General features: G+C 44.7%; 1 protein-coding gene across 1 annotated transcript in view; it reads left to right on the forward strand.

Annotated features, from left to right (window-relative positions):
- GABBR2 (gamma-aminobutyric acid type B receptor subunit 2) overlaps nt 1-19141 on the forward strand; it is a 425235-nt gene that overhangs the window by 242249 nt on the left and 163845 nt on the right. Inside the window, exon 7 of the mRNA XM_012475766.3 lies at nt 5791-6027. Coding sequence (XP_012331189.2) covers nt 5791-6027 — 237 coding nt within the window. The remainder of the gene's footprint in view (nt 1-5790; nt 6028-19141) is intronic.

A 19141-nucleotide genomic window follows, 5' to 3' on the forward strand; every position in this document is an offset into this window, starting at 1 on the left:
CTGGTTGTTTTCTGATGTCTTTGAAAAGCTGTTTTAATATTTTATTCTGCTCTTCTTTTTCCTATCAGTTATTGATGGGAGCTTTGGTCTGATGTGAGCTATTTCAACATAGAGTGGAAGTCTGAACTGAGATTATTTCACTTGAGGAGAATGCCAGATTAGAAAAGGGGAGGCATCTCCCTGTCTTTGGCTGTCTGGGGGCTATTGTGTATTAGAAGGAGCAGACGTGTGTATTGTGGCTCTAGGAACATGTAGCATGCTGAATACAAGTTGCAGGGAGAGAGGTGCAAACTCTGCATCTGGAAAAACAGTCTCCTTGGTATCAGGCATTCCTTAAGTGGAAAGTTCTGCCTGAGAGACATAGTGAGCTTCCCAACACTGGAAGGGTGTAAGAAGAAACTCAACAACCACCTGGAAGTTGCTATTGAGAAGATCCAATAATCAGATTGCAGGAGGGACTTCATCAATGGTTACCAATATTTGTATGCTTGAAATCTGAGACGGTTTTTAAAAATATAGATGCCTAAGTTAACTTACTCACTGACATACGGAACCAAAATTCAGCCCTGGCATTTGCTTTTTGTTGTTGTTGTTGTTATTATTATTATTATTTTTGAGACAGAGTCTCACCCTCTCACCCAGGTTGGAGTGCAATGTTGCGAACTCGGCTCACTGCAACCTCTGCCTCCCAGGTTCAAGCGATTCTCGCGCTTCAGCCTCCCTACTAGCTGGGATTACAGATACCTGCTATGATGCCCAGCTAATTTTTTTATATTTTTAGTAGAGAGGGGGTTTTGCCATGTTGGCCAGGCTAGTCTTGAACTCCTGACCTCAGGTGATCCACCTGCCTCGGCCTCCCAAAGTGCTGGGATTGCAGGCGTGAGCCACCGAGCCCGGCCCTGGCACCTGCATTTTTAGCAAGTTTCCCAAGTGATCTACAAATTGCAGCATAGGAACCAGCAAACCAAATATCCCATCTTGTACTTCCAAATGAGACACTGTGATTCGAACCTCCCACAGGGATGCCTGCAAGAAAGTCTGCCAGTTTCGCTTCTGTGGAGAGCAGTTGCAGATGTGGAAGAGAATGTGTCCTTCTCCTGCCCTCTCTTCTGCCCATGAGGCTCCCCTCTCCCAGAAAGCAGGACTCAACTTGTTTCTGTTGGGATGACAGACTCATAAAGTTTAGTCACATTGTAGGTTAGCAGGCTTGTGTGGGCTAGCCTGGGAACCTAACCACTATTTATAGCATAGTGTCTGTGGGAAAATATGTTCTAAGTTCCAACAAATACCTTTAGGAGACCAACCTGTCAGTAAGTAGGACTATCTACATAAGTTATTTTCTCAGAAACTTTTAGCATCTCATGATAAACTTGACCTCAGAGGATAGTCATTAATCAGCATTCGGTGTCAGCTTTACAGTGGAAGAAATTCTTCAGCCCTGAATAATTGGAGACCTGCTTTAAGAACAACTATTACTTTTTCTCCAACAATTGTGAGTGTGTTTCTTCCTGCTGTCATTGTCTTGCCCGAGGGAGTTGGTGCTGGCATTGGCTAGGAAAAATGATGAATGGCCCGAGATATCATGTGGCAGCAAGGACTTCTTCAACATGGTGCTTGCAAAGACAGTGAGAATTGAGGTTACTTTCAGGGCTTAGCTGCATCTGGGTCCCATTTGAAGGACTCTGCCCACAGAAATCTGGTAAAGAGCCATATTTCCAGTGTTCTTGGCCCTCATCCTGATCCTTGTACCTGGGGAGGACAGTTTTTTTAGATAGAATAGATGAATTTACAAGTGGCATATGTAAAGTTTCTATAGGGGCTTTTGTTGACCTCAAGGCCAAATTCAATAGACAATATGATCTTGATCCCCTTATTGTCCAACAAAACAAGACTGTATCAAGGAAGTTTAAAATTAAGTTCGAGACCAGCCTGGCCAATATGGTGAAACCCTGTCTCTACTAAAAATACAAAAAAATTAGCTGAGTATGGTAGTGGGTGCCTGTAGTCCCAGCTACTTGGGAGGCTGGGGCAGGAGAATTGCTTGAACCTGGGAGGCAGAGGTTGCAGTGAGCCAAGATCACACTATTGCACTCCAGCTTGGGTGACAGAGTGAAACTCTGTCTCAAAAAAAAAAAAAAATTACACTTAGTTACCACCCAGTGAGACCACACTGGGACTCTTTACCTCAAGTCTGGACCTCCCACTTTTAAAGGATCAGAGAAACTTTGAAGGCTTCTCCAGTGTCGTGTTCTGGTCAGGGAGATGGTGTAGAAATGTCATCTGAATGTAATTATTAGGTTGAACAAATGGAATTAAAAAATGGACACCACCAACCCTTGGATGCCATCATGTGCATCAGAGAAAGCTCGTAGGAGCAAAATGCAAGAGAGGAGAAGTCAAAGGGGCCCCATTTTTGTGATGCTTAACACAGCTAATTAGAGAAACATGCATCCAAGTCATGTTTAAATGCTTTTAAAATGGTCAGTAGTTAACAACCAGATATAGACACAAATCACATTTGAAAACTCAAAGAAAATATAGCCAAGTAGTAAAAGATGGAAAAATAACAAGGAGACAATGAAACAAAACATTAAATGACATGACCATCACCACAGCAATGTGGTATAGGAAATTCACCTAAAATAATTAGGAAATTTCACATAAAAAATTAAGATTGATGGTTAATACTTAAAATAATCTCATTCCAATCATTAACCAGAGAAATGCAAATTAAGATTAAAAGAGGCCGGGCGCGGTGGCTCAAGCCTGTAATCCCAGCACTTTGGGAGGCCGAGGCGGGTGGATCACGAGGTCAAGAGATCGAGACCATCCTGGTCAACATGGTGAAACCCCGTCTCTACTAATACAAAAAATTAGCTGGGCACGGTGGCGCGTGCCTGTAATCCCAGCTACTCAGGAGGCTGAGGCAGGAGAATTGCCTGAACCCAGGAGGCGGAGATTGCGGTGAGCCGAGATCGCGCCATTGCGCTCCAGCCTGGGTATCAAGAGCGAAACTCCGTCTCAAAAAAAAAAAAAAAAAAAAAAAAAAAAAAAGATTAAAAGAATACTTTTTTCTTAACAAATATGTATGTTTTTCTTAAACTGACAATTATGGTAAAAGTTAAAATACCTATTGTCAAGGACGCAGGGAAATGAATACTTTCGTACACAGTAGGATTACAACTTTCTATATTTGGGAAGAACAATTTTGTCCCACAATGTGTGAATAGGTGTGCTCTTGTGTTTTACAGACAGAGAAACTGAGGCCTAGAAAGGACCTACACAGATATTGTTTGAGATTCTGGTTGTACCTCAGTGATCAAGGCAAAATCACATCCCTGACCTCGTGGAGCTTAATTCTAGTTGGGTGGGAAGGGAGGAATGAAACAACAGACCATAAGCAAGTAAACACATAAGGAGGAAAAATGCAGGGAGTGACAAGTGCAGTAAAGAAGATAAAAACCCCTAGCCTCAGGCCTCAGGCTAGGAGTTTTTAGAACGGGTGGGTCAAGGAAGCCATCCCTGAGAAGTGACAGGTGCTGACATTTGAATGCTGAGAATATCATGCCAAGAGCTGGGCAAGGAGCTTTATGACAGAGAAACAGCTTGTGCAAAGCCCTGTGGTGCAAGCCAACTTGATATGATCAAGGGACCCAAAAGGTTTAAGGAGAGAAAGCCTTATAGTGAACTGTTTCCTCCTTCTCCCGGTGGAGTGAAAGTGGCAGGGATGACTATGAGCTTCAAGAACCAGCTGGAGGGGAGTGTGGGTGGGTGGAGGGATGCGAGTAACAGGACGAACTCAGGGAGCTGAACTGGGCTAGAAGTGCGTCTCTTTGAGGAACCTGGGATTTGGAGGGACTCTCTGCCCCCTGTGTATCTTGAGTGATGAACAGAGTGGTGGTAGCTAGAGAGGATGCATTTCCGAGGAAAGCTGTAAACAGTTCAAACCTGAGCCTTCCAGGAGGACCCTGAAAGAAAAGAGGAGGAGGCACACTCATGGCCAGGACTCATTCACATTTGGTCATGCAGAATTTGTCACCTGCAGAGTCCACAGCCGGAGGCACTTGGCACTCACCCAGGCATCTGTGTGAGTGACCCCACAGGAGACTCGGCTTTTTGGCCCCGGTGGGCTCCAGCCACGGAAGACATAGGCTTTGATGGCCCAGCTCCACCACCTTCCTCAAAAACACTAGATGTGGCCCAAACAACGTCTGGTGGTTTTCGAAAAGCAGTTAGGACTTTAGAAATCAAAGAGGAAAGAAGTAGCCAAGATGGAATGGGAGGCTAGTCTGGCTAAACACACACACATACACACACACACACATACACACACACACACATGTGCTACACACACACAGAGGCTACACACACGCGTGCGCTACACACACACAGAGGCTACACACACACACACACACACACGCACGCGCTACACACACACGCTGTGTAACCTTGGCCATGTCTCTGGACCTCTCTGTGCCTCAGGCTGTAGACTGACTGAGTGTCTGTGACTGTCCCTAAGGGGCCCTCCTCAGTATAAACTGACAATGGTCATTCAATGGTCCTGTGTGTGATTTTTCCCCAAGGAAGGTTTTTCCAAAGACCAAGCCATGGGTCCTGGTGACATTTCTGGTAGAGGAGTTCAGAAATGCTTTGAAAAAGGCCCATGAAGGAGCTGAGGATAATGGGTCCCCCAGGGTGGCATTCATCTGGAAGTGCAAGTTCCAAGGACTGGAGTAAAAAGGCAGTTTCATTACTCTGTGGCTACAATCAAAATGTTAATATCACCAATGAAATGCTTTTATAAAATTCAGCTCAATGGGAGGAAAAAAAATCTTTTTTTCAATGCTGGCCTATTCAGACTGTCGAATTATGGAAGGTAGAAGAAATAGCAGGAGGGACGGAAGCTACCTGACACCTGAGCACTGGGCCCTGCCCTGCATCCTGCTCTCTGAGAAGGCCTCGTTCAGGCCCCTCGGCACTCAGAGTCTGCAAGGCCACAGACGTGGCCCACTCAGACCTGCACTTCTTCCAGCTTCCAGACCGTGCCCTGAATTCTCTGCCCATAAGCTGGAGCTGTTTCCAGGGCCCAGGGAGCCTCTTGCCCCAGTTCTTGAGGGTAGACTGTGCCTTTTGGGATACAAGGAGCTACTGATGCTAGAAGGAGAAGGAGGTGTGGACTGAGGCTAGCTGGGCTGCAGGATGGAGTGGGGTAGGGTGGGAAGGGGAGGGGTGGGCTGAGAAGTACATGGTCAACTCCCCCTGTGCGGCTATGTTAGGCCTGAAGCTCAGAGAAGTTCCAGAATTTTGAATTCCAGCTTGGCCTTCCAGATCATTAGGAAGGTGTAGTTATTATGATGAGGAGATAGAGAATAGTTTTTGAGCAGTTTGTTCACTTTTCTATAACTTTAATATTCAAACATATGGGATGTGGGCCTCTGCCTCACCCCAGGCCCTGCATGTATAGCGGGAGAGGCCTGGTTAGGGTGTATCAGCCCCTCTCTCTAGTCTTGCCAACAGACAGTGTTCAAATCTCAGTCTTATCACTCACTAGCTGTGTGGCCCTAAGCAAGTTGACCCCATGAAACGGTTTCTTCATCTGTAAAATGGGGACAGTAACAGTACCCACCTTATGAGGTTGTTGTGAGGGTTAAATGAGATGATGCACATACAGAGTCTAGCACTGTACCTGGCACCCTGTGGGCATGGAAGAGTGGCAGCTCTTCTCAGCATCAGGCACCTGATGTCCCTGCCAGTATAACTTGGGATTCCTCCATCCCCTTGTTTTTCCAGACTCCACAGCAGTATGAGAGAGAGTACAACAACAAGCGGTCAGGCGTGGGGCCCAGCAAGTTCCACGGGTATGCCTACGATGGCATCTGGGTCATTGCCAAGACGCTGCAGAGGGCCATGGAGACACTGCATGCCAGCAGCCGGCACCAGCGGATCCAGGACTTCAACTACACAGACCACACGCTGGGCAGGATCATCCTCAATGCCATGAACGAGACCAACTTCTTCGGGGTCACGGTCAGTCCCACGCCTCTGGGCTGTTTTCCTTTGTGTTCCTTGTAGACATGCAAGCAAAAGAGGGTCTGCTACAGGCTTTCTGTTATGCGATCTGTTCTCTCTGATCATTGCAATAACTAATTGCAGGCCATAGGATTACAGGGCTGTTCAGACAAGGGGCAGGGGCAGTGTGTGCTCTCGGACACACTGGAAAAAATGCTTCTCTATGACTCATGGATAAGAAATGGCATAGAGTGGCTCATGCCTGTAATCCCAGCACTTTGGGAGGCCAAGGTGGGCAGATCACCTGAGGTCAGGAGTTCGAGACCAGCCTGACCAACATGGAGAAACCCCATCTCCACTAAAAATACAAGATTAGCCAGGTGTGGTGGTGCATGCCTGTAATCTCAGCTACTCAGGAGGCTGAGGCAGGAGAATTGCTTGAACCCAGGAGGCAGACGTTGTGATGAGCCAAAATTGCACCATTTTACTCCAGCCTGGGCAACAAGAATGAAACTCTGTCTCAAAAAAAAGAGAAAGGGCATAGAGAGTTAACTGTGCACACAGGGCAGGTGCAGTTTACCAGATGGCGGGGTGGGGTGGGCCAGAAGAAGCTCTGAACCCAAAATCAGGTTCAAATACTGGGCCTTCATTTACAAGTTGCCTTTTTTGAACTACTGTTTTCGTTCACACAATGGAAATCATAACCTACCTCGCAAGCTAGTTATAAAGATTACATATTACGCAATACAACTTGTTAATATTTGTTGAGCAAGCTATTTACTCTAGCCTCAAGTTTCTCATCTGGGAAATGGGGATAATAATATAAATCTTGCATGGAAGTTGGGAAAATAGGCAATGATAATATGGCTGTTACTTCTTGATTGCATATTATATGCCAGACATTGTGCTAAGTACATAATGTAGTTAGACTCAATAATGTATGCTAGTGTTAGGCACACAGCAGGCACTTAACAAATGCTACTGTTACTGTTAATAATCGTCACACTGTGTCCTTATGCCGTCCATAGGAATAGGTGCTCTTATAATCCCCATGAACAATGAGGAAACTGGAACTCAGAGTATTCAAGTACTACAGCTAATCAGGGTCAAGTAGGGTTTGAACTTGGAGCTAGCTCTTAATTGCTGCAGAAGGTAGTGACCTTCCGGTTATGGACCAAAGTGGTAGTTATTTGTGTCTCATGATGTATTCGTCACTGCCTCTGCTCCAGAAAATATGGAAAATTCATTTGAAGGATAGGTTGAGTGGGCTAACGTGCTGTCCTGTGTTCTAATTTAAAGATTCAGAGTAGAGCCCGTCTGTCTTGGGGAATTAAAAGTAGATAAACCGAGCTGGCTGGGGCATTTCTTGAATGTGCATATTCATGCATTCCTGTGCTGAGGCTTGTATTGCTGTTCTGGTGGGTCAGAACCCGTGCAGGTGCTGAAGGTGTGAATAATGGCATGGACGCCAAGGTAAGATGGGCTCCCTGTCCTAGAGCCTGTGACTCCAATGCAGGGGCAAGACCTAGAAAAAACATTGAGAGGTTAAAAGTGCTTGGCACTGTAAGAGAAACTATTTGAGCCCAAGCCCGAGCCCAGAGGGATTTCTGTGACCTTTAGTGAAAAAGTCAGAGTAGGTTTTTTGGAAGAGGTAGCATTTGACCCGTGCCTTGATCTGTGGGCAGGAGTTAGACATGCAGACAGGGGGCTGGCCAGAGGGAGCATGGTGGACAAGGGAGAAATGTAAGGGGGAGGGAAGGACAGTTAGTTGGGCTGGAACACTGGGAAGGTGGATGAGGAGGCTGGGATGGGAAGTTGGGGTCCAGTTCTGGAGGGACATACTAAGGAGACTGGCCTTTATCTTCCAGGCCAACCATTACCAAAGTATAGTCTGCATCACCTGGGAGCTTGTTAGAAATGCACATTCCCAGGCCCCACACAGGCCCATTGAATCAGAATCTCTAGGGGTGTTTTAACAAACCCTGCAGGTGATTCTAATGCATGCCAGGGTTTGAGACCACTGCTGGGAGACAGTGGGGAGGCACTGAGGTTTGTTTAAATGAAGACAATTTCCAGAATCCCTGAGCAGAGCCATTCTGGACTAAAGGCTCTGAGAAATTCACTCCCACAATGTATTGGCGAAGTCCATTTTTATAGCACAGCCTAGATTCAGGTTGGAAACTTTAACAGCTTTCCTCAGACCAGTAGCTTAAAGAATTATTTTTACTCTCAGAACTCCTTGTTATAAAATCTCACGTGGAGCCTGGTATATAAAACAGATTAAAGAAGAGCTTCTCAGTTGAACAGAGGAGGAGCTCTGAACTCTGCCTGTTCAGCCCCCTCTTCCTGCAGCCCCCTCCCCACCCCTGCAGCCCCTGAAACCCCTCCCTCAGAAATGCTGGACAGAACACCCATTAAAATACCTCCAGAGTCCTTTCTCCTCATCCTGCAAGTTCATGACTGAGACTCAGAGAGGGGTGGAATTTGCCCAGGGTCCCATGGGTAGCATTGTGGCAGGGCTGTTTCAAAATGAATTCAAAGTATCCAAAGTTGAAATGGACGAATAGAGAGCTACAGAATCTAGAAAGCATTTTGCCATCCTGCATAATCCTAGAACTCTGCGTTTTGCCTAGGTGCCTGAAAGAATTAGTTGGAGATCATTTATAACCACTTCTAAATGCTCCCTTTCATCTACGCCAAATAATACGTAATCCTTACTTGATGAGCAATTAGACAGGCTGCCTGACATGTTCGCCACAGCTTAAGGATGAGTTTATTTTTAATGGGAAATTCCTTGGCACCTATTTATGTCTGCTCCAGCTTATGACTTAGAACTCAGTGAATACCAGAACTGAATGTCGTCTTAAAGATCCTGGAATTCAATGCTTTCCTGGTGTAGATGACTGTCTGAGGTCCACAGAGGGAAAAATGACTCCTTCAGGGCCACACAGCAAGATGGTTTGGTAGAGCCGGGATGGTAGCTGGACAGGTCCTGCCTCCACCCACTCACCACCATCTCCCTTTTGTTTGTACAAGTGCCCCTTTAGCGGAGAAAGACCGCAACAATGAAACAGTCCTGCACTCTGTTACCTTCCTCCTGTACTCTTTGTCATATATTAATAGGCACTTGTCACTGGGTTGTAGACAGGTTTCATTAAAATTGTCTTCTGGTTGTAGAAAAAAAGGATGTCTTCTGACAAAATAAAAAGTGTCTCTGTGGGCCAAGGAGGCTACAGAAGGCCAAGTTCAGCTATAAATGCAGAGTTAGAAAGGAAAAGAACATGGGAGGTGGAAATAAATGAAAGCATTTTCATTTGCTGAAGGGTTTTCATTATACAGCACATACAGTGTCCATTTTTCCGCTCTCAGGCAGACATTTTGGGGTCTGGGTGCCCCCTCATTTAGCATGTTTACTACATGGAAAATCATTTAAACACATTAAATTAATTATATCCATGACTCAATTTCAATTGATTCAGTATGCACACTCTCTGCTGGGAGCTGGGCCTGTGGTTCCAACTTGGCATGTGGATGAAGAAATGTCTTCCATGCATCCTAGGTTGGGAATCCACCTTAACTCAAGGTGAGTTCTGTTTTATCTTCTTAGAAGCTCTGCTCCCAGTGACCTTCCTCAGGGAACACACTGAAGTGGGATTCCATGTCCCTATGCCCCACCGATGGCTGTCCATCTCTCTGATGTTCAGCCTTGGGATTGCCCCTCCATGGTTTAGAAGTCTCAGGATGCTTCTCCTCCTCCATCTTCCTCTTTTGTCAATTATGTGACCAGGAAACTCAGGCTAGAATTGGCTATTTAAATCTCAAAATCCCAGAGCATTCTGAGAATCCCGTTTTCTGAAAGTGACTGGGCTTGGAACCCAGCTCAGCAGAGCTCATCTAGGGCAATGATTCCTAAACTTCTATAGGCATGAGAATCTCCCAGGGAGCTTCATTTAAAAATGCAGGTTTCCTGGCCCACCCTATAACTTCCGATTCTGTGGTCTTATGGTAAAGCTCAGTAATTCACATATTAAATAGCAACCTGAGGGATTCTTAAATAGCAACCTTGAGAATTGCTTGTGGCCACATGCACGCACATTTTTGTGGTTTAGTCAGCAATGGATTTACTCCTACACTCATTCACTCCTCTACAAGGCCTGCACTGGGTGTATGAAGAATAGAGAGGAATAACATATGGTCCCTGCCCCCAAGAGCTCCTCATTCAATAAGTGGGGAATGGACAAGTAGAGGAGTAATTGCTAGGCAGTATCCAACGTCTGCCCAAGGTCTCTGGAGGAAAGACGGTTTCACTTAGGAGTCATCCTAACTTGATGGATCAGTAATTGCAAGGTAGCCATTTTGTGGGGAACCCTCGTGTGCATGTGGTAGGAGTGAGGATGCAATACCAGGCCCCTGTTCCCAACACTCAAAACGTCAGTGCACTGTGGCTGACCAGACTCCTCTCCTTCGGCTTTCTTGACCAAGAAGCACTAAATTCATCATCAGGAGACCATAACCTTTCAGAACATGCTTGGAAATATTGGTGAAGCACTCAGGTGAAAATCAAAGCCTTAAAGTTTTTCAGTTGATCATTTTAAAAATTCTTTCCAATTTATGGTTTCTTAAAACAAAGGTGATCTCCCAAACCTCAAAGTGGACAAATCCTTTGGGTATATCAGACTAAGATATCATGACCCTAATCAGCAGTATACTCCATTTGGTAATGTATCTTCTGATTTGTCTTTTAAAAGGACAGCACATTGAGATTGTGGTGCCTATGACAGGCTAAATTAATATAATTAGCCGGGTGCAGTGGCTCCTGCCTGTAATTCTAGCACTTTGGGAAGCTGAAGTGGGTGGATCGCTTGAGCCCAGGAGTTTGTGACTAGTCTGGGCAACGTGGTGAGACCTTGTCTCTACAAAAAATACAAAAATTAGCCAAGCGTGGTGTCATGTGCCTATAGTCTCAGCTACTCAGGAGGCTGAGGTGGGAGGATCACCTGAGCCCAGGAGGTTGAGACTGATTACTCCTCTGTACTCTAGCCTGAGCAATAGAGTGAGACTCCATCTCAAAAATGAAATAAATTAATAGAACCTTATTTAACCCTATGAAAATGGAACCCATGCTTTTCCAGGAGTTCCTTAGGGCATGTATACTGAGTTTGGGTGGGGGCTTTGAGGCATCGAGAGCATTTGGCCATAGGGAAATTGAAAGAGGCTCCTGGGGAATGTCTGTGATTGCAAGAAAAGGGCTCCATTCTTGCTAAAGTTTCCTGTAACTATCCCTCATTCTCGGGGGGTGTACTCTGTGGGAATGATCACAGCAGGAAAGAGGGTGACCCGTAAGTTCCTCCAAATAATAGAGCCATCCTTCATCCTCTGCCCTGTGTCTCTTGACCAGCAGCAGGTCTGGACATCCTACTGTAACATCTGCAGAGAGAGGCTGGCACCCCAGGTTCAGGCATTTCACCTCCGATGGCTGTTATCTTCTAATTGGTCTCACCAAGGTAATGAAGAACAGCAGATGGCGATTTATACAGTTTATTGATCCATTTGTTTTTGTTTCTGGTGAAGTGGGATCCAGCCTTAGCCAGTATATCCCTTAAAGTTTCTGCAAGGTTTTTAAAAAATTATTTCTACTAAACTCCAAAAAGGCTCCACCTACCCCTCAGACAAGTCACCACCCCACCACCCACCCTACCAACTTTTTAACCTAAGAAGAGGACATCATAGAGTTAAACTCAGTTTGGTTGGAATTCCTACTCCAAGTAAGGTCAAACTAGGTAGCTAGAGAAAGCCAACAGGCTCCTTGTTCCAGGGGAATTTGCAATGTTGGCTCAAACCCACGTTTATTTCATACCCACTGTTGCTTCGCCCTACTGTGATCCTGGAGTTTGTGCACTTGGTTTTTAAAATCAAAACAGATAATTTTACACGCACACACAAATGACTTACATGTTATCTTGTTAGAGTTGTCCCATCTTTCCTGCCTAGCTGATCTTTTGGGGTCCTGGTTTTACTTTCCAGTGTAGAAACTACAGTCCTCCCACCAGCCAGACATTTGTGTCTTATGTTTGATATCATCATTTAGCTCAGATAAGTCTTTTTTATGTTGAATCTCAGTGGGAAAAGAAACAGGGCACTGGGAACTCCAGAAATAGGGAAAACTCTATCCAGTCAGGATCTGACACCATTTGGGGCTGGTCATTCTTCCAGTTGTGACTCTATCTCCCGGATTATTCTGATAGTTCCTGTTTCTTGATTTTGTGCTCAAGGGTGTCACTAGACACTAATTGTTAGAAGCTCTGAAATAGTCCAAGTGTGGTATATCGACTGGGAGCCCTAGAACATGGGGGCTGGTTCCAATGACCCCATGCTAGCGTCCGATGCCACCCCACAGTTTCCTATTCTGAGGTCGCTTTTTCATGTTCCTTTCTTGTCTGCTGCCCAGGAGCAACAGCAAACCCATCTAGGACTTTCTCTGTACCTCATGTGTCCCCACCACATCCCAGACCCAGGTAGTTCCAGTGAAATTGCATCCTACACAAACTTAACGTAGGAGCTGATTTGAGAATCTATTCTCTCTCCCTCTGTTCTCTGGCTAACCAGCCCACTCTCAAACTCAGATGAAATGTACCATTGTCCAGGACGTGGCAGTGATCAACTATAACAAGAATTGCAAATTTAAAAAGTCAGGCAAAAAGAGGTCACAGTGTATGTATCTCTTAGAGCTGTGTGACCTCGGATAAGTTATTTGCATCTCCGTGCCTCAGTTTCCTCATTTGTACAGTGGATGTAAATGTATCTTTTTTCAAAGTGTTGTGGGAAATAACAGTGTTTAGTACCTAAGAACTACATCATCATTATTGCTATTATTATTACTACTGCTGTGAAGACAGTTACTTTACAAAAAACAGAGTTTGCGTGGGTCTAATCAAGACCAGCAAACAATTGTTGCATACCTATGATGTGTCATTCTGTTTCATATATATAATCTCATTTCATCCTCTCAACAATAAACAAATCTATTAACTTGTATAAAGGCTGTAGTGGTTTGATAATCAAGACAGAACCAAGTAAACCCTGCCTCTAAGCAAGAACATTTTTGAGTTCTCTCTTGCTGCCATTTGCTCTAGGGATTTGAAAGTTACCTTAACGTGGAAGGTGTCTGCCCTCAGCTCTCCCTCCCCTTCCTCCCTTTTGACTAGCTCAATGCTCCACCAGCCCTAAGCATTACCTCTCAGCATTATACACAAAAGCTTAATTGCAGCAGATGCTGTTGCTGTCCCATCCAGATCTCCTGAGCTCAGTTTCAGAGGGCTGCTTAGGTTTGCCCATCCCCCAGCTGCTGCAGGTGCCCCTGCTAATGGCTCACACCTGCTGCCTTCCCTGCAAGATTGGGTGATTGGTGCCTGGGAATTACATCCACCACATCAGCCTGCAGCAATGACCGAGTCATTGGTGCAACACCCAGTGCAATTTACCCTCCAGGGCTTCCAACCAGAATAGGCTGAGGCTCCTTCATCTGAAACCACATCTGAGTGTGGCCTCTTCCTTTTTCTTCTCTCTCTTACAGGTTTATTTTGAGAAGACATCATTAACAAATTACTGACATGTTATTCCCTGTCCTAGGCTTTACTTCTGGAGGACCCAATCTAAGACACTCATGTGTATTTATAGGAAATTTAAGCATTTTCAAGAGAAAATTCTCACTATAACCTAATAGTTACCATATGTGTAACTTTAGAAGCAGCAGTCCTCCTTACCTCCCCCCACACCTGGTTGGAAGGTTCTGGACTCTTTTCCCTCATCCCTTGTGCATTTTTCATGCACCCCTGCCCATTGCAGTAGCCTGTAGGAGAGCTATATTCATCTCCTCCATAGAATTAATATCTCCCAGATTTGCAGGGACCACGGCTCTTCCTTCCTCTGATCCCCTCGTACTTTACTTAGTCCTTTATGTCGGGTAGAAGCTCAATAATCTGGTAACCTCTAGTTAATGTTGTTGGATTAAATTAGCACATGATTGAGAAATTCAATCACACTTTTCTACTCTGTTGCCTTCCAGACATCTATAAATGAAAAAGATTTTTTTCAACTCAATAAATAATCAGAACTCACAATAGAAATATTAACAGGACTTAGATTTCTTGAATCTGCTAATAGTGATTACCAAATACTTGCTGTGATACTGGTGTCAGTAATTCACACAAAGTCACATGCGTGTGTGTGTGTGTGCGCGCTCGTGTGCATGTGCACACATGCATTGGAGGAATCTCTTCCTTCCTGAGGCAGCAGAAAAACTTAACCCTTATTCCCCTCCCAGTCTCTTGTTTCTCCCATAAGCATCTCTCTGGAGCTCAAATCCCGGGGCTTGAGCAGCAGAGGCAATTCCTGATGGGCCCTCTGTGACTTCAGATTGTCAAAAACATTTTCGAGAGGTAACTGCTAGTAATAAACAATAACTATAATAATAATCCTTGCTGTGTGACTGCCCTGTTTACAGAGTGCATTTATAGTCTCTCCCATCTTCCTTCCTTAATGCAATTACATTTATTCACGAATGCTAATAATGGTTATCAATTAATGAGCTTCTACTGTATCCCAGGAAGCATTCTAAGCACTTTTCCCACATTACTGGATATGATGGGGATGTATAATTCCCAGTCCCTGGTACACTCCTCCAGTGAGCTGCATCTGGCTAGCTCACCTATGTCACATCTCTGCCCTCTCTCCTTCTCAGTGAGACTTAACCCGATACCCTACTTTAGATTGCAACTCTTTCCCCCATCCACCCAGTCCCCCTCTACTCATTCTTCTCCACAACAGCTACCCCCATCTGGCATACTACTTATTTTACTTATTGTCTGTTTTATTTTCTGCGGTATCTCTAAGGCTTAGAACTGGGTGCCTGGGGCTGGGAGCGGTGGTTCATGCCTGTATTCCCAGCACTTAGGGAGGCTGAGGTGGGCGGATCATGAGGTCAGGAGATAGAGACCATCCTGGCCAATATGGTGAAATTCCATCTCTACTTAAATACAAAAACTTAGCCGGGCATGGTGGTGCACACCTGTAGTCCCAGCTACTTGGGAGGCTGAGGCAGGGGAATCACTTGAACCTGGGCAGTGGAGGTTGCAGTAAGCTGAGATCGCACCATTGCACTTCAGCCTGGAGACAAAGCAAGACTCTGTGTCAAAAAAAATAAAAATGAAAAAAAGAACTGGATGCCTGGGACAAAGTAGGTGCCTGATAAAGATTTGTTTAATGATTTAAATAACTAATGACCATGTCATAGATTAAAGAAACAGGCTCAGCAAAGATCAATGATTTACCCAAGATCTTACAGGTAATAAGTTTATGCAAGGCTACCAAGTCTGACTGACTGCAAGTCCATATTCTTAAGCATTTACATATCCAATTAATTCAATCAGCCTTCCTTGTACTTCTAGTAAGCCAGACCAGTGTCAGGTAGGAGTAGTAAGATATAGTATTTTGCCCCCAAGGGGCTCACAGTGGGAACAACCAGGTGAGATGCATCAGCGGGAGAACAGATACCACCATCCCTGTATTAATAATGAAGGATGTTACAGTTCTCCTCTGCACTGGATTATTTGTGTGTCTGTCTGCCTCCTCCTGCTGGACTCTGAGCCCCTTGAAAGTGGGGCCTGTAATTCTCTCTGTACCCCTGGTGTCTGTAAGACTCAGCTCTTAGTCCATGAAATATATTTGCTGATTGAATGAATTACAAAATTATAGCTCAGAAAGGCAAAGTAGCTATGTTGGGGTCGCACAGTGCATAACCAGTGAACCTGGTTCAGAACTACATTCTAGATCTCCTGATCTAAATGCAAGTGTCTCAAAATCCTGTGCTCTTAGGCATTGCTTGGCTGCCCTTCCCCGTTTAATTTAAATACAATTACAAATGACTGCAGACAATGTACAGCACAGGAAAGACACCTACTCCTTCTGCTGTCAGATAAATTTGAAAGATCAAAATAATGTGGTTTAGCAATTTGTTTGAATTGATGCCTAACCTTCCAAAGCTTGCAAGTTTGACTTCATCAAGTCAGGGAAAAAATAGCTATTTCCTTAAGAAAAGCAGTGTGGGGGAGTGTATCATCTTATGAGAGCTTCAACAGAAGGTGCAGGCTCTGTCTTTATCCCTGGGAGAAACAAAGAGGAGGCTCCTTGGAAGGAATCAGTGACACAGTGGTCATAGCAAATTACTGTAATGACAGATGTCACGATGATAGGAATGGCTAACAGTTTTGAGTGCCTACTATATGCTGGGTGCTATGCCAGGCTCCCAGATGTATTACTTCAGTTAATCCTTACAATCACCTGTTATGGGCTGAATTGTGCCCCTCCCAGAAAAATCCATCTGCTGAACACCAACCCACAGTAGCTGCTCAGAATGTGACCTTATTTGGAAATAGGGTTGTTGCAGATGTGATTAGTTAAGATGAGGTCGTACTGAAGTAAGGTAATCCAATATAACCAGTGTTCCTATAAAAAAGGGGAAATTTGAAGACAGCCAGGCACACAGGGAGAATGCCATGTGATGATGAAGCAGAGATGGGGTGAGGTTTCTGTATCATCAGGAGTGCCAGTGATTGCCAGCAAACCACCAGAAGGTGACTGATCCTCCCTCACAGCTCTCAGAAGGAAGCAGGCTTGCCAACACCTTGATCTCAGACTTCTAGCCTCCAGAACTGAGATAACAAATTCCCATTGTTTAAGCCACCCTGTGTGTGGTACTTTGTGATGACAGCCCTAGCAAACTGACACATCTCCAAAAAGTGGAGACTGTTATTGTCAGTGTTTTGCAGCTGAGAGGTTAAGGAGGTAGAGGATGAAGAAATTTAACCCTCTCATTCAACCTGAGAGGTTAAAAAAAAATTTATCCACAGTCACAGAGCTAGCAAGTAAAGAAGCTTGGATTTGAATACAAGCCATCTAACTTTCGACCCTCACTTTTAACCATTGTCTTACACCTATAAAAGCTTTCCTCTGTTAGGGGCAAAAGAATCCAGCCAGAGAACAACAAAGCGGAAATAAACCAATGAGATCAGCACTTCCCACCACCCCAGTTTCCAGGGGGAGCTCTGTGGCTCTCACTAACCTGCTGAGTAAGAGGCAAGGCTGAGCCAGGCCCAGCCCCTTGGTTCTGGGCCAGCCTTGCTGAAAGCTGTGGCCACAGCACTGGAAGAACCTCTTTATATTGTACCCACCTTTCCCCTGATTGGGAGCAGGGAGGGCATTTGATAACCTCACCTGCCATGTTCTTATTTGTGTGTTTCAAAATAACATATATTAATACATATTTATTTTGGATTATAAAAATAATCCATGCCCTTTGTAGAAAATGTGAAAAGTGCAGGCATACACCGAAGAGAAATCAGTCTCCCAAAACCTCATTATTCAAACAGACCCATGGGACACTTCACATTCAGATGTGATCCTTTTTTTTTTTTAACTTCTTTACCATTTATTTTGGTCCCTCACATTATAAAAGTTTTTCCATGGCAGTGGTTCTCAGTCTTCTTAACCCTATAATTTTTAAAATTGTGATAAAATATGCATAAAATAAGGTTTACTGTTTTAGTCATTTTTAAGTGTACAGATTCAGTGCCATTAAGCACATTGACCTTGTTATGCAAGCATCACCACTATCCGTCTCCAGAACTTCCTCATCATTCTAAACTGAAACTGTGTACCCATTAAATGATAACTCCCAGCTGGGCACAGTGGCTCACACCTGTAATCCCAGCACTTCGGGAGGCCGGGGTGGGTGGATAACCTGAGGTTGGGAGTTCTAGACCAGCCTGGTCAACGTGGTGAAACCCTGTCTCAACTGTAAAAGTACAAAAATTAGCTGGGTGTCGTGGCATACACCTGTAATCCCAGCTACTTGGGAGGCTGAGGTGGGAGAATTGCTTGAACCTGGGAGGTGGAGGTTGCAGTGAGCTGAGATCATGCCACTGTGCTTCAGCCTGGGCAACAGAGTGAGAGTCTGTCTCCAAAATAATAATTCCCTTCAGAGGAGTTTTTATTAAATGGATTATTATTTATTATGGGAGAGCAATTTTATTTAGTTGTATAAGGGTTATTACCGAGTTTAAAAAGAAGAAACTGAGGCCAGCACAAGAAGATCCAATGCAAATTTATTCAGCTCCCGGGCGAGGTTCTGCGGTCTGACAGGAGGGGCTGGAGAAGTCGCATGGACTCATCTCAGACGTGGGGTTTTATAGGGAGTGGAGGCATTTGCTTGGTTGTGGGAGAGCAGGGCGTGGGCAGGGCAAGCTTGCTATTGGCAGGTAGGCAGGGTTTGAATGCTATTGGGTAGATTTACAAGACTCGACTGCTGTTGGGTAGCTTTACAAGACTTCTTTGCATTTGGTTCTTTAAGGGAGAGCTAGGTGCTGTGTGATGGGGGTGGGCATTTCTGAGCTCCCGGCGAGGAAGGGGGCTGTGTCCAAGCTCCCTGCAAGGCAACCAGCCTTACAAGTTGTACATTTACTTTTTAAGTATTTTTAAAGATATCATAGGTAGTTTGCTAATTTTAGAGGGAAATCGTGATATTTGTAAGTTACCACTGACCAAATAGTTATTAGCCCAGCAAAAGTCTGGTTGCTTTTGGATATAGAAACTTAAGAATGTACATTTTAAAATGTTGAAAATATAAATAGTGAACAAATATTTTAAAGTAAATAACATAATGAAGCATTAGTGATATCCCCACTATTGAGGAAAATAGCAAAGACATATCCAGATCCTGTATGAAAAACGAATCTGAAGAGGACATGCATTTCTTTTGGTGCAAGGCCAGAATCCCCACTCTGTGTGTGTGTCAAGGTATGTTAGCCCAAGAGCTTGCTAAGCAGGAAGGAAGTTTTCTAAAATCAGGAGAAGACAGCTGACATAAATTTCAGCCGACAGGATGGCATGGCTTTGGGCCCCGATGGACACTGGCTTCTCCTGTGTGTGCTCATGCAGAGGTTACTCACGCACACTCGATGTGACACTCTACGCCCGCCTGGATGAGGGCCCGACCTTCGTGATGGAGAGAAGGACACTTGGAGGAGCCACTTTCTCATGAAATTCTAACCACCGCTGCGACCTCTTTTTTCTTTCT

This window comes from Aotus nancymaae, unplaced genomic scaffold (assembly GCF_030222135.1).
Source record: "Aotus nancymaae isolate 86718 unplaced genomic scaffold, 86718_ANA_hifiasm-v0.15.2.pri h1tg000003l, whole genome shotgun sequence".
Taxonomy (NCBI): Eukaryota; Metazoa; Chordata; class Mammalia; order Primates; family Aotidae; genus Aotus; species Aotus nancymaae.